This window comes from Haemaphysalis longicornis, unplaced genomic scaffold, assembly GCF_048455015.1.
Source record: "Haemaphysalis longicornis isolate Haplotype H1 unplaced genomic scaffold, Haemaphysalis longicornis Haplotype H1 scaffold_15, whole genome shotgun sequence".
NCBI lineage: Eukaryota > Metazoa > Arthropoda > Arachnida > Ixodida > Ixodidae > Haemaphysalis > Haemaphysalis longicornis.
This window is the reverse complement of record NW_027526257.1, coordinates 8148029-8173436: the sequence shown is the minus strand read 5'-3', so window position 1 is coordinate 8173436 and position 25408 is coordinate 8148029. Positions and strand designations below refer to the sequence as shown.

The following is a 25408-nucleotide window of genomic DNA, read 5'->3' as shown; positions in this document are numbered from 1 at the left end:
AGACTTTTGTCCGCACTAAGGTTTTCCATCTGGCGAAAGTAACTCTGCCCTGCTTCCATGCCGACTACGGCCCGAGCATATGTGGCCGCTGGAGACGCCACCTCCCCGTCATCGCAGCCATCTTTCTCGGAGGCTTCACGCAGTGATTCCGCCACGATTTCTGCCAATGTTAACGTTTTGCATGTTCGGACGTCGGCATACAGGCGACGTTGGCTAGAGGCAGCTGCACTACCAAGCAACTCCGGCAAGTCCAGCACTGCTAGAAAGCCGCCACGGTGACCCAGGTGCCCCAACCACCGCTCAGTGCCTGCTTATTGCGCCGCGCACGATGAGGCTCGGTCTGCACGCGCGTCAGCACGTTTTTTGTTCACCGTAAAACGTGTCTGCTCATAGTTGGATAAAATTCTTAAAATTTGGAACGTGCTTACCGGCAAATCGTGTTACAGTTAAACCTCGATATAACGAAGTTACAAGGCACACACAATTTACTTCCCATTGGAAACCATGTATATTTTATCTCGATATAACGAAGCAAATGTTGCTGTAATTTCATTACAACGAAGTCTCTGAACTTGAAGAAAATTTACCCACAAGCAAGGACGATTTCCCCGTGACGACGTCTGAGGGGAAAGCGTTGGCAGCGCGCGCGACTTGGGTAACGCACGCGGCCGTGCCTCCCGGGGCGCGCGGCAAGCAAGGGAGAAGCAGCGAAATCCTCCCGCTGTTGCGAATGGGCAGGTTGCGACTCGCATCCCAGCTTGTCTCCGATGTTGGTTATCAGCCATCCTGACGCTGTCTCCGCTGTTAGGACTGGGCCCGCTCACCGCAGCCACCACTCTTGCGACTGGCCATCCGAGCGCAGCCACCGGTGTAGCGACGTTGCCTTGATCTGTCCGCTATCGACGCGGCGTAGAGCAGAGCGAGGAAGTTGTCGAGTCGACGAAAAGTTGAAGCAACATTTATATGCAGTATGTAGAAGGGTAAGCAAACGTTATATGGCTCGCACAAAGGCGACAACACCTCTCCACTCAATGCCTCCGAGAAGTGCCGCCAAAGAATGCCGACGATAAGTCCTAAGTGCCTCCGGGCGGGTTTCTATACCCCCGGAAGTTCGTTTGAGCCCAGAGAAGTTTGAATCACTCCAATCAGGACTCTCGATGGCTGAAGTTTCAAATTCAACAAATCGTGGCGAAGCGACGCCTACGCCGTCTCCGCGAGTCGGTCGTTCACCCGGTGTGGGATTCGGCCGAGCCGCCGCTGATGACAGTGATGATGATTTCTATTGGTTTCCCCTTTGTATCGGGGTGATGACATGTCATCTTACCAAAAAGGACTAATATACCTATGTTATACACTCTTGGTTCAATACTAGCACTGCTTAGGGCAGGCACAAAAAGCTTATTAGGCACAAAATACTTTTTTTTTTCTGTTACAGGTGGTAACTGTCCTAGGCAATATTCCCCTCTCTGCTTTCCGTTCATCAGCATTCTAATCTTCTTTTCGTCCCCTCGATAGCCTTGAAGTTAACTTCCTCTGTGATACCCTTAAATCCTAGGGCTTCTGAAAGCCCAATATTTCCTTCATGTAGATTTGGATGGATATCCTCACATTCTAACACAATGTGCCGCATAGTTTCTGTTTCTTTTCCGCAGACCACATACCCCATCATTTTGTGAATACTTCCCCACAAAACTCTTAGTTCGCAGGCAACCTGCTCTAGCCTCAAAAAGCAAAGCACTGCCCTGGGAATTATCGTAGAAATTTTCCTTTCTGACGTTCATCTTCTCAGCCTTGTACATCTCTAACGACGTTTTAGCTTCCATTTTTTCCCTCCATTTATTCGTTTCAATCTGCCTTGCCTCTTTTTTGGTAACCTTGGCTGTTTTGGATTCCCCACTGTTCTTTTCGTATTTCATCGTTAGCCTTCTAGTCTTTCTTAACCACTGCGTGTTCACGCTTTTCAAGTATAGGTACCTAAAAACCTTAGCTGCCCACCTTCGTTGATCCATTGCCCTCAACCTCATCTCAAAGCATATTTTACTCTGAGCTTCTCTAACTTCAAACGATGCCCAGCCCATATCTCCCTGAACTGCTTCGTTAGTTGTTTTTCCATGCGCGCCTAAGGCCAAACGTCTTACCGTTCTCTGGTTTACTTCAAGGCCTGATAGAACGTCTGATTTTAAGCAGAGTACAGCATTCGCAAACGTGAGACCCGGAACCATTACTCCTTTCCACATTCCTCTTACTACTTCATATTTGTTATACCCCCACAGAGCTCTATGCTTCATTATAGCTACGTTTCGCTTTCCCTTAACCTTAAGTTGCTCCTTGTGAGTCCTTAAGCAGTTATCCCCTTCGTTTAACCACACTCCCAAATATTTATATTCCTTCACTCTAGGTAATTCGCCTTGCTGGATAGACACTACGTCGGTGGTAGCGTCATTGAAAACCATTATTCCTGATTTTTCTGCACTGAAATTTAAACCGAGGTCAGTGGCTTCCTGGCCGCAAATATTTATTAGCCGCTGCATATCGGTTTGGTTATCAGCTAAAAGAACAATGTCGTCTGCGTATAACATTCCCGGAATATGCTGTTGTACCACTTCGCCTTGCAGCATATGGGTTAGGCTAAACCCTACTTGACTTTCTTCCAGTTTCTTTTCTAACCCTGCCATGTAAAGCATGAACAGTATTGGGCTCAAAGGGCATCCCTGTTTCAGTCCCCGATGGATGTTGACCTGCTGGGCGCATTTCTGTCCTTCCCAAGTAAGGTGCACTCTATTGTCTTTATAGATTGCTATAAGGAACTGTACTAACTCGTCATCTAATCCCTGGAGTTTCAGCATTTTCCACAGCCGTTCTCTGTTTACATTGTTTACGCGACGCTGCATACCTCCTCCCCCCATGCTCCTTTTGATGCGACCAAAGCACCCAAAGTGGCCTCCCTCTTTCTCGTGCCTTCGCATCGCCTGGTGCGTTCTCTCGCCGCTTTTGTTTCCCGCGTGCGACGCCGCCATGAGGGGCTGTAAGGGGAAAGCTATTTCGCTTGAGCAAAAAGCGGCGATCCTGGAAGCCGTTTCGAAAGGCAAAAAGAAGAGAGACGTTGCAGCTCGATTCGCGATATCACAAAGTACGCTGTCAACAATTTTAAAAGCTAAGGACGTGATTCTCAGCTCTGCAAAATGTGGTCAGTCAACATCGGCCGATGCGCCTGAAGCCGCTACTTGGCTGGAGAAGGAAATGCCGAAAATATTGACGCGATACCAGCCATCGGAAGTCTACAATGCAGACGAAACAGGATTTATTTATCAAATGCTGCCGAATAGGACGCTAGCACTGAAAGGGAATGGGTGCCACGGCGGTAAGCAGAGTAAGCTGCGTACACGGCTCTTCTGTGCGTCAACATGGATGCCAGCGACAAGCGGGTGCAGGTGAAAGAAGGTCACGGACTACTTCCAGAGGAAATAAAGGAGTGATTGCTTTGGTAGGTACCGAATTTCGATGCAACGAAATTTCATTATAACGAAGCATAGTGCCGATTTTTACAACTTCGTTATATCGAGGTTTAACTGTATACAGGAATGTAGTAACTGGGAAAAAAAAAATACCGTAAAGCTACGGGGCATTTTCAGTGTTCATACCATATTAACTGGGAAAGTATCAATGGGGTTTTACTGCATTGCACTTCTTTACCACTGCATTGTGTTTTCTTTGCTTTTGTTACTTCGTCTTTCGGCCCGCGTTGCTTTGACAGGCAGACTGGCAACGCTCGACACCATAGCTTCCCCAGAAACAAGAGCAGTGATGGAAGCAGCATTTTACTTCTCGGAGCAGCTGTTGGAGCAGGCAAAATTCCAGTTTGGAGCAGCCATAAGCCACTTCGAAGCAGATTCCGAAATATGCTTCAATACAGGTAAAATAAGGGTGGATACAATTCACAAGAACACCGTTAAAGTTTCCAATATTTATTACGCACCATGCTGCATGTAAAAACTAACGATCAAATGCAGTAGGCACATCATTTCATAAATCAGAACAAGATCTCTGTTGCCTTCAACTTTCGGATAAAAATACATGAGGTACATCACTAAACTGTCCTAGTTTTAAAACGTACACCACCAGCAGCCAAAAACTAAAATAGGGTAAACACAATTAGAGCAAAAGCCACAAAACCACAGTCATCCTTACGTCTCGTTTTAAAAAAATTGAACATTTTAACTTCCGGGTTTGTCTGTATATGTAGTTCGGGTAGACCACAATAACGTTGGAGTTGGACCGATGCAGCATGCAATAGAAAATGATTGCAGAAAAACGTCTTGAAAAAAACAAAGCCGAATATGACTAACTTTACAATGTTAACAATGTTAACACACCACAAAGAACCGTTCATATGTTCTTTGTGACAAACATGGCAATGCCCCAGGGTGGCCGTAAAGCCATAAAAAAAGCCATGGACGATCACAAATAACGAAGGCCATGTCTACAGATGCCCAGACCCATCGCAGCAAACTCAGTTTGACTTGGATGTTTAAATAACGGTGACACTAGACACAAGCTTATTTTCAGTTTCGGTTTTGCACCAGAGAGTTAGAAGTGCTACCACACGCTTTCCAAATGCCCCTTCGAAGGGCGAGACAGCGGAACCTAGGCATCCTGATGTGCTAGCTTGGGACTACACCACCGCGCGACACAAGCGCAGACACCGAAACAATTTGGCATGTGAGCTTAGTGATTCCTATTTCTACCGATTTAAACTGGTTAGTTTAGTAAGTTTGAGAATTGCGAGAAAGCTGAGAGAACTCTTATAATTGCTATTTATCAGAACCAGCTTCTCCTCCCGCCTTTTGCTATACCTGTTAAAATACAACCGAATTCACATTCACCGATTTAGAAAATGGAGTCCCATTCATGGCAAGTTGTGCGCAAATGGTAGCGTTTTGTTTTCGCGCCTTGCAAACCAATCCTTAATATATGTTTTCCGTATGAACACTTAACTCCGTCGGGTGCGGGTTACCCTGGAGGTGCTGTCGAACAAGTTAATCAAGCCATGCGAAGGAAGCGCACAATGGACGGGAAGCTGCGCCAAAACAGGTCTGAAACAACCGTCGCTAAAGCAGACGACAAAGCCGTACCGCCGACACCGCCGCTGGCGAGAAGGCACTTCCGCGAGAGGAACGCTGAGTAAACTCGCCGCACCATCTCTAGTGTGCTCTGTGTGTGAAACCCTACCCCCACCGCCGCCTTCTCTGCAAGGTGAGTTTGCTGTCCCGCACGCCACGAAGGAACCATTGGCTAGTAGCGCTAGAAAGCTTTGCTTCAAAAATATAGCACGTTTTCTAGCAGAGGTGCACTTGAAAGTAGGCATCTAGTCCCTCACTTTTCTCTGTTCTGTGCACTAAGAATGCATCATCCCAGGACCTCGCCGCTCACTCAGATAAAGAACAGACTCGAGTGATGGAGCGAGGACTGTTGGCAGCCCATTGCTGGCAGAGAACACCGTACGGCCGGCAGTTATGACGACGGTGACGAGCAACCAAGAGCCACAGAAACAGCCAGGGCCAGCACTTTGCCCCTCTAAGCTATCAGTTACGGCCGCTTGCTACAGTAGTCCATTCCTGCCTTGTTCGCAGCAGTAATAACACAATCGAAGCCCACCTCCTGCTGCGTCTGCTTCTGGCTGCTGATGCCCTGGGTGACGGAGCGCCAGGAGCGCCCCGAGACGATGCACGAGAGAATCTTGTGCAGCTCCCCGGTCACCCCCAGCTGGCCACCCCAGTGCTCCAGCCCGGCCAAGTCCTTCCGGATCAGGGAGAGCCACAGGTTGGCATACTGCAGCCGGAACTGGTCCGTCAGCTCCTGCATTTGCGAGAAGGGGGGGATGGGGGGAGGAGAGAGAGAGAGAGGGGATGTTGCTTTAAACAGAGCTTTATACTAATATTGTCATGGTGCAACAACTGATTAGGGCTAGTGGAACAGCGGAAAAGAGGATGCATTTCAGTTAGCTTGTGCCTGGCGCCAGGTAGCAGTCACACACCGAGAACACGTACTCATGAAGGGGCACCTCCTCATCATCTTCGTGGCTCAGGCAGTGATGATTATGCTTGTCATCTCTACGACGATGATGAGGATGATGGAGACCCACGCCAGAACGGCACACACCCACTCCGGTTGACTGGTGTGGCCAACAGAGAACGCTGCATCGGTGCCGTCTGTGCTCTGTCGTGGATTACAGACGTAACAATATTCACTCGAGGAAAATCTGGCACCACTGTGTAGGCAAGCTGTGCTTCAGCAAGCATGCCATCATGTAGTGGGGAGGCACGCTCCACTTGACCTTGGCATGGCTCATGAGCAGGTGGAAAGTTAACGCTGCCTTTTGTTATGATTCAGTGCACCACTAACCTGTTCGCGCATGCTGCAAGTTTTGTGTAGTGCCGTTGTGCTTTGCGGCAGAGCCCGCCTTCCTCGGGCGTGCTACAACATGCCTGAGAATGTCCGCTGCACAGTCACCTCGCTGGCGGTGACTCAAGCCGTTGCAGCTACAAAATACAACAACAAACTCTTCACGCAGATACATGCATCTGCCAGTGAATGCCGAAAATCTCCTCTCCCCCCCTCTGACTCAACTAGCGCCGCTACTACCGGTCTTCACGAACTCGGGAAAGAATGTCTGTGTGTGTCTTCGTTTCGTGCTGCGTGCAAACAACTAGGAAAGTTGTTTGACCGTTAGCACTTCGGGCATAAACACGAAGTTCCTCCGGGCGCACAGAACACAATCTTTTGACAGCATTAGATCCCGCTGTCGCTCTGTTCGAGCCATGCTGTAAGCTTGCCCAGAAGGGTGATGTTCCTCTACCGCTGTTGTTCATCTCTCGCCATGCAGTAAGCCAGTTAAGTTTGCCTTCGGCTTTTTGTTATCATCACCAAGGCAGCAACTTCTGCTGGTTGCTTGTCCACCGTGCTAGCACTGCATTGACAGAGGCAATGGAGCCTCGTTCAGCAACGCCTTCGCCAATGTAACACTTTGAAAAGGAACGATTTATTGTAAAACATCATTTAAATGTGGTGGACTATTTTAAAAGTGAAGTTTGAAAATGATTTATACGTCAAAGATTAAGAGGCTTTATGTGGGACAAACAAGAAAAAGAAGTTACATTCAATGTTATTTTTGACTTAATAAGAGCAAAAATAAGCCATGTGTCCAGCCAAGTCAAGGAGGCGAGGAACGTCACCCACCACCCACGGTGCCGCCCACGACGGCACGCGACCACAGCGACAGATTTCCCTCCAGCCTTTAATGAGTATGAAAGTGTGTGGATCTAAGAAGGGCCTGCAGAGAAAATACACGTTTGGTTCACCAAAAAGACTGCTTTGCCCTTATGACAATGACGCCGATTACGTCGTAAACTTCAAGTACGTATCGACGATATCAAGTATAACACAGGTGATGCAGTGCCCCTCGGCAGCCACTTTCTGGCGACTTCTCTATGAGGTCACAGAATCTTTTTTTTGTGCGATTACGAGCTGCGATGTTAAGCCAGAACTCAGACACGACTGGGTGATTGTAGTGCGGCCTCCAGTTTCATTTGATCGAACCACCTGGATGCGAACGAGCGGTTAACACATCGATAACTACATTTTCAAGACTGGCCCATAGTTCACGACTATAGCACAAAATTTGAGAATTTTTTAACATTCCCTTTTGTGTTTAAAAAATGCATTTCATGGCTTGAGTGACACTCATTTAATTACCAAAGGGTAGTTTTTTTCCAACTTAACAGAGTTATACTGTGTCTTTGTGGCCCCTTCAAGTCGCCACGTCTCGCTTTACCCTCCTCTCCACACAGAAATGGATATCCCATAACGGGGATGTTGGGATTGCGTGACGCACAGCTTAGAACATGCTGTGGAGGAGAACAATACGAGACGAGAGATGCGAGATTGGGAGACATCAGCATTAGGCTGCTCCGCCAACCCTCCTTTCATTCGTGCGGAAATAACACCAATGTACAGTCGAACTTTGGCAGAACATCCTTGCCAGACGTGTTTTTTGGCAAGTTGTGTTCATGAATGCTTGCTGATGACATTTGTACTCCAACACATGTTCAAATTTTCTGCATTTTAATTTTCAGGGCCACTATTCTCTGTTTGCCCAGTGTGGTAATCAAGCTTTGCAATCCGTCCTCTGAGTTACTTAGCAAGGCAACGTCATCAGCAAATCTGAGGTTACTGAGGTATTCTCCATTAACCCTTATGCCCAACCATGAGCCAGAGACTATTAGAAGGATAAGAATGGGGTGGAGTGCATTCGGCAGGCATTCTCAGATAATGCATGGCAGCCTACCATTGTCCCTGAAGAAGAAAGTGTATGACAGCTGCATCTTACCGGTACTCACCTACAGGGCAGAAACGTGGAGGCTCACTAAGAGGGTTCCACTTAAATTGAGAACGACTCAGCGGGCAATGGAGCGGAAAATGATAGGTGTAACATTAAGGGACAAGAAGAGAGCGGAGTGGGTCAGAGAGCAAACTGGTGTTAAAGACATATTAGTAGAAGTTAAGAAGAAGAAATGGACGTGGACAGGGCATGTAATGCGAAGGCAAGATAACCGTTGGTCATTAAGGGTAACAGAGTGGATCCCTAAAGAAGGCAAGCGTGGCAGGGGGCAGCAGAAAGTTAGATGGGCAGTATCCCCGCAAACTATCCCCGCAAACTACTTTGATCAAGTAGTTTGCGGGGATAGATTGGTGGCGGTTAGCACAAAACCGCCATAACTGGAAATCTATTAGCTAACGGGCGAAGCATTTCCCTTGCAGTAGGCGTAGACAAGCTGATGATGATGACATGTTCACATAACACGCTGCCCAAGAATATCATGCATTTTCCTTCCCATTTACACCAGGGTTTCAAGCCAAAGAAAATAAGGATGTGGTTACTGTCCAGGTTCAGGTGATTTCATTTTGTTCCGACTCCCCCTATAGGTCACCTAAATCACTCTCCAAACAGATCTGCAAACTGGTTTTCAAGCTTAGAACTGGTTCACTAAGTTGAATTCTTGCATAGCGTGAAAGAAATCGATAGTTCAAAGCAACCACAAAGAAAAAGCTCAAGTTTGCTTCATTCGAGTGACTGCTTTGTCCACCTAAACGTGGTGCAATTTTTAAAAAAAACTTTACACAATTATCCAATGTAACAGGGAAAACAAATAAGTGCAACAAGTACTATGCACGTTTTTTTTTCGAGGTGTGGGTATTTTAGTGTGGTATATAGCTTCGAGGATATGCAGTGAGTGAACGGCGAGGTCCTTTCCCTACCGCTTTCAGCCTGCTGAGGGCGTGACATTTCTTTTAAGTGCAGAGCACTTTAAGCGCTCGCCTTGTCGTCCTAGCTCGCTCGCTCGAGCCAAGTATATAGAGCACCAAGGCGGCGTCCCGGGGTAACGCTGTTGTTCGCGGCGTACCCCAGAGGTCTCGAAAGCCAAGCGTTCGAAACTCGTGAAACGCTGACGCTTGTCATACATCTTCCCGTTGTTTAGCGCAAAGAAAACTATAGGTACATTTCGAGGAAAAATAAACGTAATTAACCGGCAGCGCCCGTGTTGCTTTAGTTAAGGACAGCCGTTGGGTTGGTTTTTACGATCGTAAACGCGAAATGTGGCAGTGCAACGCTGGCACGTGCGGAAAGAAAAGCACAAAGAGAACTGAACTCCCGCTGGAGCAGTTTCAGGCAGAGGGCGCGCGAGCACTGCAAAGGTGGGAAATTTGATTTGCATTTAGTGGTAGCAGTGAGCGGATAACGTCGGCACAGCCAATTATGGCAAATCTCTGCTCTGCACTTATGACAGCTTTGACATTGAGTGAAACGGCTTCACTTTTTCGTAGCTGTGCACTTCGCTCAGATGACCAGCAGGACCCTTTCCGTGTTGTAATTACAAGAACAGTGCTGATACTGTTCCGACTGCCCTGAAGGAACAAAAAGAAGTGCACGAGAGATTACACAGCTAACGGTATGTAAAGGAGAAACACCCCAAATGGCATTGGCCGCACATTATCGACAAAGGATAGTGAAACCGTTTTGTTGTGAACCGGGCAACCGTTTTGGTTTGGATCAGCTTTGGTTCCCCTCCAGTATGACCGAAAATTAAAGGTTCGCGTTCAGGTTCAGTTCCAAAAGAAACACTGGTTCAATCCTGGTTGCATGTTCTGGTTCAGTTTCGGTTCGACACCCTCGTGAACACGTGCTATACACATCAGATACAACAGCCAGGATTCGCACCCGTACTCCCTCCCCCTGTGACCGACCGTGTAGAGGCCGTGGTCGAGCAGCACCAGTGTCGCACCGTGGCTGCCCCTGCGCACGAGCAGGTTGCCCGGGTGCGGGTCGCAGTGCACGTAGCCCTGGACAAAGATCATCTCGCTGTACAGCCGGCCCAGCCGCTCAGACACCTGCCAATGAAGGGAGAGGGAAGGAGAAATTTCAAGGGATGAGAGAGATGAGGGCTCAGCTGTACACCAGTTTTTTTATGTTGCACAAAGCTTGTAAAATTGGCACGTACTAGTAGCTACAACAATAAACGACTCCTTAACAAAATCATATTGGAGGAGTGGCTGGCTTGATTGGGGTGAATCTTTGCATGAAAGTTGCGTTTCGGGGTCTTTTCTTATTTTTTTTTCTTTAAGATTACAGGCAGTTGCATGGCCCTAATTTTTGGGGAAAAGCTGTTTGGTTTACGAGTACAGTGAATGCTTTTCTGGGTTTCTCTCCCACGTGTGTCTGCCTAAACAAAAAAATTAATCCGGTCAGCTTTTCTCCCATAGCAAAAGCGCAATTTTATTTGATTCGTAAAGAACTCGGGTACTGCTGCATGCTGCTTTCTAACAAAACAGAGCAAAAACTGAGACCTTCGCGCAAAGTTTTAATGCGAAGGAGCTACTAGTTGTTTGTAAATAAAATTGTTCAAGGACAATCATTAATTGTTGCTATATCCTGTCATACATGAAACTGTGCAAAAAAAAAAAAAATTAGTCCTACCTAATGCAGCAACAGTTAGCACAAATTTAACACTGCAGCATCAAAGTCCCCCCCTACCCCCACCCTTTCACAGTAAGCCATCAGGATAAATTTTTTTCGACTGCAAGAACCTCGCAATTTCGCAACAAAATTCATGAACCACACTGACTCACGTAAACGAGCAGACAGTGCTACTACGAGTTAAAGTTTTGGCATGATGACGAGGCATCATCGATAAACGACGGCATCGGTAAAGCATGTATGTGCGGCAAGAACCGAGCACAGTATTTCTCAACGTTTATTCTTCACATTATTAGTGCCCGCAGACAAGCTAATCACGGAAGCGAGTTTGCACCTAAGTGAACCTGTGCAAGCAGCATTGCTCCCTGCTACAGGCTGAAATGTCGGATACTCACTGGAAAGAGGATGGGAAACATTTTCATTGGCCCGAAGGGTCGAACAAAGGCACTTCCCAGCCGTAATCTTCCTAAATGCCTGCACTTTTTCAGTGAAGTTAATCCCCACCAAGTAATACTACAACCAAAACGCCAATGATGACGTTCTGCACTGCCTACAGTTTTTTTTTTCTATCATAATGCTGGGCTTTTGGTGGATTCCTGGGGCATTTCTGGAACCACGCTACTAGCAGACCTATACCATTGCACTGCACAGTCCAGGGAGGTTTCATTTGAAATGCTTGAAGCCATGAATTGAAGTCAATGGACCAGCGGCCGTGAGGCCAACGTGGGAGTCTTGAAACAGCACACTGAACTTTGCAGAATACTTCAGGCACCGTGGGCAGGCTTTTTTTCTTGGAGACTAATATTTTATTCTTATTTTATTTAATACATACAGCAGACCATCATTAGGTCCAAGCAGGGGGGCACAAAAGACAAAAGGCACGAAAAAATACAAACAATACAAACAACAAGGCACTTATACAGTGGGTAAGTCATTCCATTCTAGTAGTATCTTACGCAGAAAATATTAACACTTGAATGTGTCAGTAGCAGCAAAATATGGGGTGAGAGCATCTGGTTTGTGGTGTATGGTATGTCTTGTAGCTAATGGGGACCAAAACAAAGATGGGTTGATAGACAGTTCGCCTTTGCTGAGTGAATAAAGGAAGTCTAGGCGGAACCACTTTCTCCTGGATTGGAGGCTTGGGATATTGTTAGTCAGCATCAACTGTGAGGGAGAATCGGTGCATGGGTGTTTGGAATAAATAAATCTAACAGCTTTTCTTTGAATTCTTTCGAGTTTACGGATGTTGTGATTAGTGTAGGGGCCCTGCAGGCATATTGAAGCTTTGGCTTGCATATAGTTTGTCACATCCACTGACAGGTCAGTTTTACTCCGTCACAACGACGCTTCAAATGCATGGCCCTCTATGAAGGTTTCAACGGGAATTCCATTTACTTCACTATATCCAATATTTCGTTATATCCCACTATATTATAGCGATGTATGAGTGTATACTCGGTTACAACTCAAGAACGGCACCACCTCTTGTAGTGTATCACTCCGCCAAAGCGCCGTACTCGTGACGTCAGTGCACGCGCATTTTGAAAGGGGTTTGCTATGAATGCGTGATGTCGTCTGCCTTGTCTCACGCAGTTTGTTTGTCGTCACTGGAGTCATTTATAAGCATATCAAGTCCACAAAATCATGGGAACGGCTCATGCCACGTTCAAAATATTCCCAGTAACGCCCTACTTCCGCCGCGCGGAGAAACATCCGGCTACGGTGATAAGGCACAGCGGCAACTTCCGGTGCCGTTCTTAATTAAGGTGTCACCGAGTATACCCGTGTTCAGACTCACCTCTGCACAATACCCAGAGCGTGCGTCCCCCCCCCCAACTACCAGTCCCCCTTACCTCGACGGGGGAGATGCCGTTCTCCTGGAGGTAGTGGCGGTCGTTGACCTGTCCCCCCTCGCAGAACTGCATCGTCATCACCCGCCTGGTCGTCAGCTTCCAATGGATCTCCGGAACCTGCGCTGGTCGAGTGGGGAGGGGGGACCGTTCCACACAACACGAAAGCCCTTTTAAGGGGGGACAGACCTCTCTGCCTGATTAGACATCCTAAAGAGTTGCGCAACCCGTTCAGTTTCCAAAGTCGAGTGCCTCAGAAAGAGAGAGAGACAGCCGCTAACTCTGGACCCCACAACCTCAAAGCAGTACTGACACAAAATTTCGAAGCTGAGACAGCCGCATAGAAGGCTTCCTTCGTACCTGGAGATACCTCCCAGCAAGTCTACACATGCCCGTTTTAATCTTTGCCTGCACAAGAAAGCTCGGAACGAGTACCCTTTCAACACTGCCGTCAGCGTGATGCCATCGGCTCCTGGCCCCAAACTGCTGACATCGCAGCTCCCATGACGTGGCCAACAGGCTGTATCATGTCACAGGTTTGGGCATGACGTCATGCTGCCTGGGTGCAAGGAAGTTGTGGAGACCACAGCCAGTTTGAACACGCATGCACCTCCAGCTTGGCAGTGGTGCGGCAAGAACGGCGGCATCACGATTGATTGATTGATTGATTGATTGATTGATTGATTGATTGATTGATTGATTGTAGGGTTTAACGCACCGATGCAACGCAGGCGACGAGGCGCGCCGTAGTGGAAGGCTCCAACAGATTAATTTTTACCACCAAGGGATCTTTAAAGGAGCCAAGAAGAGAAAGTACAACTTCGTTTAATTTGAAAGAACTAGGATTCAGTATCTCACTCAGCTCCATTACGGCCACAAAAGATGTTTTTTTAACAAAAAAAAAAAGCAAGAAGTATTTAAAAACTCAAATTTCGCGCCGCAGTGACGTGTTATGAGCAAGAATGACGTCACACGGGCCAACAATAAAACATAATTTTCAGTGCGTTAACTCACGTTAGCATTCAAGTAATGCGGTCAGATGGAACTAGAGGCCCTATTACAGACGTCCAGTCATGTGTCGTCACAACGGGTCAGTTAGGCGGCCGCCAATCACACAAACAAGGTTCCGTGACGTCGTAGAAAAGTTGCGGGAAATTGGCTAGGGGGTCGCGACTGCCTCACACGTTTTCTTCAATATCTCGGTTATTTATTCGAAGATTGCGATGATATTGGCATCATTGTTATTGGGACTAAGCAGTCTTTCCAATAAACCCAACTTGTATTTTGTCTTCATGGCTCCTTTAACCGGGGTCGAGATCTCGTACACATGGGCGTTTTTGCTTTACGCCTCCATCATAAAGGCGGCCGCCACCGCGGCTGGGAATCGAACCCACGACCTCGTGCTCAGCAGACCAAGGTGGTGTCACGAGTGCTGTCCTGCATTGGCGGCCGGCCACCTCGGTGCTCGTTTCGTCGAAACCAAAATTGACACGGACAAACAGGCCTCCGAGTAATTGTTCACGCTGCGACCAATCGTTCAATGTTCAGTGCTATGATTAGGGAGCCTATTAGGGCTGTCAATTTTACAAATGCCTTCTATTGTTGCATTCTCTCTTTTTTTTTTCTTTTTCGAGGTATAGTAGGACAAGGCGGCAGAGCTCCCCAATCCATTCAGTGCCCCTCCCACAAGGCTATGGAACTCAGGCACCACTAAAGACAGAGGGGCTCAGCACAGCACACTTTAGTAAAGGACTCCACACTTGCAGGTCCACACCACACAAAGCATCATTTTAAAAACAGAGAATCAATCCGGAACAAGGTTTCCCGCCACTTGCATGCATACACTGCTTTGTTTTTGCCAACGTCAAAAGAGGCTAGTCGGACAAGGATGTTTGGCATAGTTTGCAAAGAGCGTAACACTGCACAAAATAGGCACAACAGCATGTTGAGTGCCTGCTTGGAATCGCTTATCTCTGCTATTGTACACTGAACTTGGATTTGTCAAAAAACAAACTTTATGTTGATGTGATAATTTTGTTCTCCAGGCCATCGGGTCTTTGTAGCAATCGCACCCTTTTTCACAGCGCCGACACCACAAGCTCCCTGGATGCCCGAGTGCAGCCTCCCCCCTCACCTCCAGCCAGGGGAAGTGGGCGAACATGCGCCGGACGCGGTCCGTGTTGTGCGCCTCGTTGACAAAGTCCAGCTCCAGCGGAAGGTTGCGCTTGGTCTCCTCGGCCAGCCACATGAGCGAGAACTCCGGGAACAGACGCGCCACTATGTTCACCAGCAGCTGCACAGGAATAGTAGTAAAGGGTTTGGAACAGCAGGGGCGAACGTCACCACCCGGCGGCACCCCGCAAAGAAGGTGAGGAGGAGTCAGGCGTCTACAGTTAAACCTACATGTAACGAACCTCTATGCAACGAATTCCTGGATTTAACAAAGTTTTTCCATTCCTCATTGCCAGCCCCATTGAAACCCGTGTGTTGGCGACATCTATCTAACGAAGGCGTTGCGACGGTTCACCTTGAGGTAACCAATTTGCTACGCTGATGAGTCATTGCTTTGAGCACTTTTTCTAAAAAACCAGCTGGAGAAATGCACTAATTTAGCAAACTTTGCCCGCACCGCAACAGTGCATTTCCAATGTGAGTGCGGTGCCGGTCCGCCAGTGACGAGTTTCGCTACCAGAAAACAAAAAGTTCAGTTTTTTTTTCAAGACAAGCTCGCAATTTTAAATGCCAGCGAGAAAGAAGAACGTCGCCGTCTGGTACAGTATCCCAGCTGGCACTCCCTCAACAATTTTGAGCGCAGCAGAGAGCATCAAGTTCACGAAAACGCGCCCTTTCTGCCTAAGTTTAGTTCTTGAAACAGGATAAGGAACAGAACATTGGCACAAACCAAAAGTGGAGGAGGAGGAATAAACGTGTAATTGAGCAGCCAATGATGTTGGGTGGACCGCCAGGTGAAGGACCTCCTTAGTGTAGGAAGCCCTGGGTCTTGGCCCAAAAGTGATACTTAAGTTACCACATTTACTCGCATAATACCCCCCCTTCCCTACTTTTCTTCTTGAGAATTTACTTTTTCCGTCACGTCGAACAAAAAAATGCAGCGGGAATATGTTTTTATCTCAGCATGGTTGCTGATGCAGTAGACAATCGCAGTAACTTAATATCACCCTTCAGTACGCGCAGAAATTCTAAAAATGCATTCCAACAAAAAGAAATCTCAACAGTGGCCGGAGACCCGAGCGTGAATGCCGTGGCTTACAATTTGAAAGTTTCGCGCATGCGGAGTGCCACATGCTGAACGCAAAACAAACTTTTCGCAATAGAAACGTTGCGCCGTGCAAACAGACCACAATACGTACTCCGCACTCCTTCCCTGCTTCTTGGCGTTCCAGCTGGTTTCGTCGGTGTGAGAACAAAGCACTAAACGCACTCCGCAATCCTCTGCTCTTACTGTTCCGCGATTTCGCCATTACGCTCCGTGTTCTTGTTGTTCAGCTGTGTTCCGACCTTTTTTTCGTGCTCCCGGTGCGCGCCGTACGATGGGCCAGTACATGAGCTGCACAGCCGGTTTTAAACTGAAGGTGGTGGAGCATGCATTGATGCACATGGAAACCGCGTGGCTGGGCGGCACTTCAGTGATGGCTTAGTGCATGCACGCCATGGGCGAAATCAAGGAACTTCCCAAAGAAGGGAAGTTTTCTGGCGTCGGGAAAGAAATTTTGGAGTGCCTTGACGGCACAAAAGACGATGTGCTGGGGGCCGACAACAAATGTGAAGCCAAAAAAGTGACTTCAGTTAGGAGAACAGCTCCTTGGCTAGTAGGGGGGCCACTAGCATGTTGGGAATAAAAAAGAAATTCGATTGCATAATTACCCGCGTGTTTCTGCCAAAATAGCAAGGGTCCGACAGCGCTTCTCTTGGCAACTTTATTGTATGAAATTTCAACTTTTAAAAATCTGTTGCAATTTTTTTTCCCTCATAATGAACCCTCCCCCCATATTCATGCCGAATCTTCTAGAAAAAAAGTGTGTCCATTACGCGAGTAAATCCGGTACGTTTGTGAAAACGGGGTAAGTGACTGCTTCATTGGAGTGCCGTGTAGCGACTAAGTTTAATGTGAAACAAATTCTTTAGGCGGAGTTCGCCATCAGTGATGTCTCGCATATTGGTTTCACTTCTGCTTCATTCAAGCAAGCCTTAACTCGAAACCGTGCGTGTAACGAAAAATTGCGAATTTTCACCAACTTTGTTACATCCAGGTTTAACTGTACCGAGTTCGTTACTGGCAGGCTGCTGATGCCAACAATGTGTTCACTCATTTAGTTATTGGTACGCTGGATTTAGGCAAGTGATCGCAACTCCCAAGTCACGCCAAGGCAGTGTGAAAGCTGCTGCGGTGTTTATCAAGGCATTGAAAGGCAGACAATTTCCATTGTTACACTGCGATAAAACGTGTTCAAAGTCCTACTTCTCGCCGCGACTGTAAACATGTGGCCAGTCATGTTTGCACTCTTATAAAATGCTCCACTCCCCACTGCCTGTTCAAAATGCTAAAGAGAAATAAACACCCCTTATATTTTTAATACTACTACCACTTCGGGGAAGTGAAGTATCTGGGGAGGTAGATGGCAGCTTTGTCTGTTAAGGGGGGGACACTGGTCTTGAGGACCGAAAATTTGCCAAAAAAAAAACAATTTTCTGTGTTAATTTTATTTGCAGCCTACAGGTCCCAAAGAATGTAGTACCTGCAAAATATCATAGCTGTATCATAAGTATTCACAAAGCTGTCGCCCTTTGAAGTCGCCTAAATGACCATTTTTGCCTATGTTTGCAAACTTCGTGCCCTGTTTTCTCAGAACCGATTTTTTTCCCACATGGTCAGCTGTCAGGTACAATATCTTGGGATGTACTCGTTCGATTTGCACCATTTTTCCTGCACTCGAAAGGTTATGAACTGAAAAGTGCAATAAAACCACAAAAGTACAGAATTTCTTTTTGTTGGCACAAGATTTTATGCAGTTAGTTTTACAAAAACATTCTAAATTTATGACCTGACATTTACAAATTTTACAAGTGTTTGCAGAAAGCATGCTAAAATTACTGCAATGGTATAGTTGCACTCCCTGGTCCTTCTAGAGCACAAAGGGATAAAAGCCATTAGAGTATTTCATAGGTACATAATGAAAAAATTGCCAGAAACAGAGTGACATAGCATGTTGCACAACTATAAACTTCCACCCCATAGACGAAAACTGACTGCATATTTGTGCTCAGGATGTTGAAATAGTACACTCAATGTGTAAATCTCAAGCACATAGTTTAAAAAATAACAAAAATGTCCTCAAGACCAGTGTCCCCCCTTAACAGGAGGTGTTATCTTGCCGTTCCCACGAATAATTTCTCGCCTCTGCATTTGCAAGCGCTTTCCATCCAGCAGCATATGCTACCCAAGTCTCATGGTCCTCATTCTTAAGCGCAGCATATCGCGTAAGTTCAAGCGTGCGCTATTCCACCCTACACAAAGTTCAGCAATACGTCAGCTATCATTTCACCAATCACTGTGACGGTTTTACCTCTTGGCCCGTAACATGCAAAAAAGAATTACTGTGCCGTAGTGCTCATGATTGAAACATTAGTCTCCATGTGAGCGATCGGTCTCGATTTCATTTTCAACCACGTTTCTCCAAACATCAGTGAACGGGCTTGCAGGTCGAGCAAGCAATGCCAGGTGAGGGCAAAGCAAGCAGCTTCTAGCTCTTTGCCTGTCCCGCATCTTTCGAGAAACACTCGGCAGTATGTCTTGCACGTACGTCCTCCTACTTGGTGCAATTAATGCATAATGGCCCCTGAACCCCGTCTGAAATTGGGCTGAAGAAACGCATGCCAAACTGTAGCTGAATGTGTTTTCACTTAGCATTTCCACATGTGAAGCTTACATACGGAGGAAACGTCAAGTGTTTTTCGGCACCGCCTTTCGTTGAAGCCGTTAAATTCGCACGGTTCTCACCCCACACATTTGGTTAACTCTCTCTCTTCTGCATTTGAGAGGAAAAAAAAATCAAAAAGGTGGAACCCCATTCGCAATTCAACGGCAGCTATACTCTGTTACAACTCAAGAACGGCACCACCTCATGTAGTGTATGACTCCGCCAAAGCGCCGGAACCGTGACGTCAGTGCGGGCGTGTTTTGAAAGGGGTTCGCTATGAATGCGTGATATCGTCTGCCTTGTCTCACGCAGTTTGTTTGTCGTCACTGGAGTCGTTTATAAGCATATTAAGTCCAAAAAATCACGGGAACGGCTCACGCCATGTTCAAAATATTCCCAGTAACGCCCTACTTGCGCCGTGCGGAGAAACATCTGGCTATGGTGATAAGGCACAGCGGCAACTTCCGGTGCCGTTCTTAAGTTGTCACCGAGTATAGTGGTCATGTCTCAGCATTCAGTGATTATGAGCAGCATACACACATCAGCTCCCTTTCGACAAGTTGAGCTCTCAAGTTGGGCGTGAGCTCCTTGACTTTCTTTGTGGCTCATTTTTTTTTATGTGTGCGAGCAAGAATTGATGCATAGGATTTTCTAGTTTTCCCCACCTCGTAAGAAGCAGTACTCCGTTGCTATGAAAATAATGCTAATAAAAATATAATAACAGTATAATAATAGTAATATAAAAAGAGTATAATAATAGTTCAATTTTGTAGGCACCTATAAATGCCATTCACTGCCCCTGAGCACGTAAATAGTGCGATTGAGTGATTATTATTATTATTATTATTATTATAAAATGTCAAAGAAGAAAAGAAAGGCCTAGTGTTGCAAGCCCTGACACTCGGCCAGCGAAACGTTCAAGACACGTGAAAAATAGGAACTATGCAAGTTATTATTGAATGAACGTGACCTAGAGTATATGTATGAAACCAAGGTTTTCTGACAAAACGAACTTCCTAACATTTTGTTAGAAAACCTTGGTTTTATACATACACTCTATGTCACGTTCATTCAATAATAGCTTGTATGGTTCCTATTTTTCACGTGTCTTGAACGTTTCGCTGGCCGAGTGTCATGGCTTGCAACGCTGGGCCTTTCTTTTCTTGTTTGACGTTTTGTTCTTTTTTTTCCCCTTTTTTGTTTTCTGAGATTTCTGTAACAATTTTTACTTTATTGTTTCTGTCATACATATGGTTTCTGTGTGTCGTCTCGTCCTAATTTTTGTTTTGTTCTGTATGGTGTACCAGCACCAAGACCCCAGGGTTGTTCCTGGGCACCGAAACTAAACGTTGAGTCATCATCATCATCATTACAATTAGCACCACCACCTACAACAATGTTGCGATCATCATCACTGCAAAGTACTTCCCCCCTGTCCGAGAACACCCAGAAACCTGCCCGCTGATCACAATGTAGTCATAACCATAATGCGATGCACAGAACAAGAGAGAAAAACTTTGAATGCAAAAAAAAAAAAAAAAAAACCAAACCCCAGGAATGCGTGCTTCGAGAAAGGTTTTGTGTGTGACAGAGCAGCTGCATTCACACAGCACTGCGGACTGGCCCGACACACACGGAGAACTTCATACTCGACAGCTGTCACAGATGCACTGCATGCCCAGACAGGCCCGTAAAAACAATGCAAACAGGCACCGATATTAACAGACCCTTCGATACCCGCTACAACTCTACAGTACAAATCACTCAAAAGTCCTGAACAGCAACCTCACTTCGAGTCCAGCATTTGGCCTCTTCTTTCTGCATTTACAGCTCGTCTAATTTCAGAGAGTGAAAGAATGAAAGTTGCTTAGATAACTGAAACATGTCATGGCAAGATGTACGACCACCATGTCAAGAAGCTTCCCGCAGCAGCTTTCAAAGCTCTGGTGGACCGCAAGGATTGCACACTGTCGTCCCAATGCACCTGACAAGCAGGGCACACATCAAGCATAAAGGACACACTAAGGAATTCTAAGGAAAGGACACACTAAGGAAGGAGCGAGAGAGAGAGAGAGAGGGGGGTGAAAGACAGCCAGGGCCCACCCCCAGTAGCACCCACCTCCATGGTGGCCATGTCGACGAGGGAGTTGCCCAGCACGGAGGGGTGCTGCACCTTGACGGCCACCGTCTCCCCCGACGAGCGCAGGGTGGCCCGGTGCACCTGGGCCAGGGAGGCCGCCCCGATCGGGTGCTCCGAGAAGCCCGAGAACAGCTCCTCGGGCTGCGTGTGGAGGGGGACCACCAGCCGTCAGGGGCCGGTGCGCTGGACGATGGCACGCATTTTCAAAGCCGAGATACTAACTGCGCAAAACGTTTCCTTTATATGTGCAGAAGTCTCCCAGCAAGTTTCAACCGTAACCGTTCAGTGTAGCATATTTTAAATCCGTTTTTATTTGGATCATGTCATGGTTTTAGGACGGACGTCACGCTGCTCGGCCGTGTGGAGATGGTGGAGGCCAGCTGCGGTGCGATGAGAACAGAGCCGTCAAGAGCGGTGTCCTGTCATGGCGGCCGCCCTAATGTTCATTTTTGTGGTAACCAAAGCTGATTCGAACAAACGAGGCAGTGAATATTTGCCGACGCTTCGGTCGACCATCTAATGTGCCGTTCAACGATTACTGGCCTTGTAGGCACCCACAGCAGTGGAAGAAATGTAAAACGAAAACTTTGTGTCCTTCACAGCAGTCAAACAATGCATCTCAAACAATGCACCTTAAACTCGCCCAACTTTCGACCCTTTTACAGTCAAACAATCCTAAGATGATGATTATGATGATGATGTCCTGAGGATTCTGGGATGATGACAATATTTTATGGGTGAATAGGGGAGGGTGAGGACTTTACTTTCCCACTCATCTTGTCTTCTTAGTGTTGTTGGTGATTATGATGATTGATAGTTGCTAGTGGTATCCCCTTTGCAGCGGGGTAATGTCTTGCCATCTTACCAAAAGAAAAAAAAAACTAATCTACCTATGTTTACTATAGCGCTGCTCTTAGGGCAGGCACAAAAAACTTACTAGCACAAAACACAGGTGGTAACTGTCCTAGGCAATACTCCCCTCTCTGCTTTTCGTCCACCAGCATTCTAATCTTCTTTTCGTCCCCTTGACAGCCTTGAAGTTAACTCCCTCTGTGCTGGCCTTAAATCCTGGGGTTTCTGGAAGCCGAATATTTCCCTCATATAGATTTGCATGGATACCCTCGCATTCTAACCCTATGTGCCGCATAGTTTCTGTTTCTTTTCCACAGACCACATGTACCACATCATTTTGTGTACACTTCCCCACAAAGCCCTTAGTTCACAAGCAACCCACTCTAGCCTCAAAAAGCAAAGCGCTGCCCTTGGAATAATCGTAGACATTTTCCTTGCTGATGTCTAATTTCTCAGCCCTGTACATCTCTAACGACGTTTTAGCTTCAATTTTGTTCCCTCCATTTATTCGTTTCAATCTGCCTTGTCTCTTTTTTGGTTACCTTGGCTCTTTTGGATTCTCCACTGTTCTTTCCATATTTCATCGTTACCCATCTAGTCTTTCCTGACCACTGCGTGTCCACGCTTTTCAAGTATAGGTATCTAAAAACCTTAGCTGCCCACCTTCGTTGATCCGTTGCTCTCAACCTCCTCTCAAAACATATTTCACTCCGCGCTCCTCGAACTTCAAACGACGCCCAGCCCATATCTCCCTGAACTGCTTCGTTAGTTGTTTTAACATGTGCTCCTAAGGCCAAACGGCCTACCATTCTCAGGTTCACTTCAAGGCACAAAAGAGCCTCTGATTATGGGCAGAGTACTGCATTCACAAACGTGAGACCCGCAACCATTACTCCTTTCCACATTCCTCTCACTACTTCACATTTGTTACACCCCACAGAGCTCTACGCTCATTGTCCCACATTGTCAGCATAGCCTTTAGTGCAGTTCAGGGCGATACGGAGGAGTGTTGGGGCACACACCAGATACCATTGACGACAACCAAAGCACCGTTTGCACACCTCAAAAAAAACGGAAAAACAGTTTGGGGAGTACAGTTGGTTGAGCAAGCCAGCCAAAGCAGCCTTACCGCTTGAACGGAGGCAGTAATAAACGAATAGAGATCTTGGTATGGGTGAGAGAGGAAACGAGACACGTGATGATGATGATGATAAAAAAGGACGAGGATGGAGAGGAGAGAGAGAGAGAGAGAGAGAGGAACAGGAAGAGGAGGAAGGGGACACCAGCAGCAGCGCGACCACCACTCACGTCCGTGCCCAGGTCCTCGCGCAGCACCTGCAGGACGGAGTGGAGCGGGGAGGCGGGGGCCTTGCTGTGCAGCACGCGCAGGGTGCGCACGTACTCGTCCGGCAGCAGGTAGTCCAGGGCCCCCACGTGCTGACCCACCTTGATGAAGGCGCCCCCGTTGACGCAGCAGAGGCGCAGCAGACGCTCCGCCGACCGCTGGTGCACCTGGCGGACGTGGAGCGTAGCCTGAGGATGCCGCTTTTGCTTTCACCTAAGCCACTTGGTCAGTTTTTTCAACCACGAGGGCCACGTTTTGAAAAAGGATGCTAGTTCAACATCAAATCTGCCACCTATTCATCAGTTTTCTTCCACAACTGCCCGACAGGGAGCTGTGATGATGTGTCGGATTAGTATACTCCACTGGACAAGCAGCTGAACGCATCAATTTTTTCCCTTCCTGTTAGAGGTGCGCAAATACTGAAAACTTGACATTATACTTCGCAAATGGTCTTTGCTATTCGAGTCAGTTTGTAGCGCACTTTTAACATTCGAAGTGTTGGAAGTTCGCGAGTAACGGAAATTTATTAATAAGGTTTGGTTCTGCACACACAACCAGCCAACTTCCGACCTTTACCAGATATGCTCCTTTGGTTTGGCTTTCTTACACGACACCACACCAGCGCGCAGAAGCCTGACCTGTGTAAGCCTTCTGCAAAACGAGAGAACATTAAGTCTCCTGGAGTGGAACGCTACTTGCGCAAAATTTACAAGCCTCACAGAAGTTTACTGTCAGTACGGTGCCATGAGTGGAAATTCAAGCTATTGTTGGCAATGCCTGCAGCAACGTCATCTCCATGCCTAGCCTCTTTCTAATAGCTGGAGAGGCTATTAAAATATACAGTTCCTGTATTCACAGCACATTGAAGAACCCACATTTCTTCGTGCCAATATAGGCTAAACGTTTGTTCTGCTCCGTTGTCTCGCTGTCGCAACCTTTCAATTTCTGTACCACATTTTTACCGTAAACTCATGTTAAACTCGTAAACTCGTGAAGTACGTAAACTCGTGTTAAGTCCTGACTTTATAAATTGTCTACTCTTTTTTCGCAACATTGTTTTGGAAGCTTTTAGAAGAATGCTTTAGAAAAATGTTTTAGAAGGTTGGGAATTAATTCTTGTAGCTGCCTTCTTAATTAAATTGAACACACAAAAAAACACTGAAACGTCCTGCCCCACAAAGCTGCACCAAGCGTACAACTTTCCGCTTCCAGCATCCAAACATTTTCTGTATCCAACAAAACTGGCTCAGCAAGAGATCAGTGCAGGCCTTTTCCCACCATTTCGTGCCTTTACACAACTGCTTGCACAGCTCCCTGTTCTCAACGGTTCCTCGGTCAGGCCCTGCTCTCTGCCAATCCCTATCAGAGTGCAATTTCCTCACTCACTCTGAAAGGTATCGCCATTAGAAAAACCCGCCGACATGTCGTTCACTACTTCCTTCAACCACACAGCCACCTCTGCAGGTGGTGGTTTTGCCCTTAAAATATCCGCGTGATGGCCTGCAGACTTCCCTTACGCGTTCACCTCTATTTACAACCCATAATATTGTCACGAAGCCAAGAACGACGCAGTTGTCTTGCAGGAGAAACAAGTTTATTGGAGCGAACTTGTGCTCCCCTAACAACGCAAAAGAATACAGAGGCGGCGAAGCAGCAGTCAACAAAGTGACTTGCGCAGGCGAGTGTCGCCGAACCGAATGCCGCGGCGTCTGCTCTGCAGGCTTTTATCTTTCGGCGCGAGAGTTTCTAGAGCCGTCGATTCACATCCAGAACATTGTAGATCAGAGAAGATTATTCTGGGCTAGTGACGTTAGGGCGAAACAGTCTGCTTATCTGAATGAGATGGCTCGTGCGGCATAAAAGTAAAGAATGCAAGACACGCTTTGCTTGGCAGTAAAAACAAACAGTAAATAAACAAACCCATACATGGTTCGCGGCAATATATCATTTCAGCTCTATTTTTATGCATTGTGTAAAGCTATTCCTTAGTTTCGACCACTAGCTTGACGCAACGTTTGGGAAATCTGCGTCCTCCCCCCTGGCACTCAAACAGCGGAAAGAACGAAGCAAACGTGAATCCAAACCTCCGACCGAGCCTTGGCGTACTCCTCTGAGTCCTCATTCATGCCCAAAGTGGCAAGCTTGTAGTCGCACGCTATCCTCGACACCTGCAAGGAACCAAAAATTGTTGGTCACTTATTGCGCTGCAAATTGAGAGTGAAAAAAATATACCACTTTGCCGCGTGT

At 46.9% G+C, this 25408-nt stretch overlaps 1 protein-coding gene across 3 annotated transcripts in view; it reads right to left on the bottom strand.

Moving 5' to 3' along the window:
- Adck1 (aarF domain containing kinase 1) overlaps window positions 1–25408 on the bottom strand; it is a 44083-nt gene that overhangs the window by 4006 nt on the left and 14669 nt on the right. For all 3 annotated transcript variants that reach the window (XM_077695567.1, XM_077695565.1, XM_077695566.1), the window contains exons 3-9: window positions 25246–25329; window positions 23125–23328; window positions 20944–21105; window positions 15020–15178; window positions 12889–13005; window positions 10303–10446; window positions 5656–5856 (exon numbers count right to left, since the gene is read on the bottom strand). In XM_077695567.1, coding sequence (XP_077551693.1) covers window positions 5656–5856; window positions 10303–10446; window positions 12889–13005; window positions 15020–15178; window positions 20944–21105; window positions 23125–23328; window positions 25246–25329 — 1071 coding nt within the window. The remainder of the gene's footprint in view (window positions 1–5655; window positions 5857–10302; window positions 10447–12888; window positions 13006–15019; window positions 15179–20943; window positions 21106–23124; window positions 23329–25245; window positions 25330–25408) is intronic.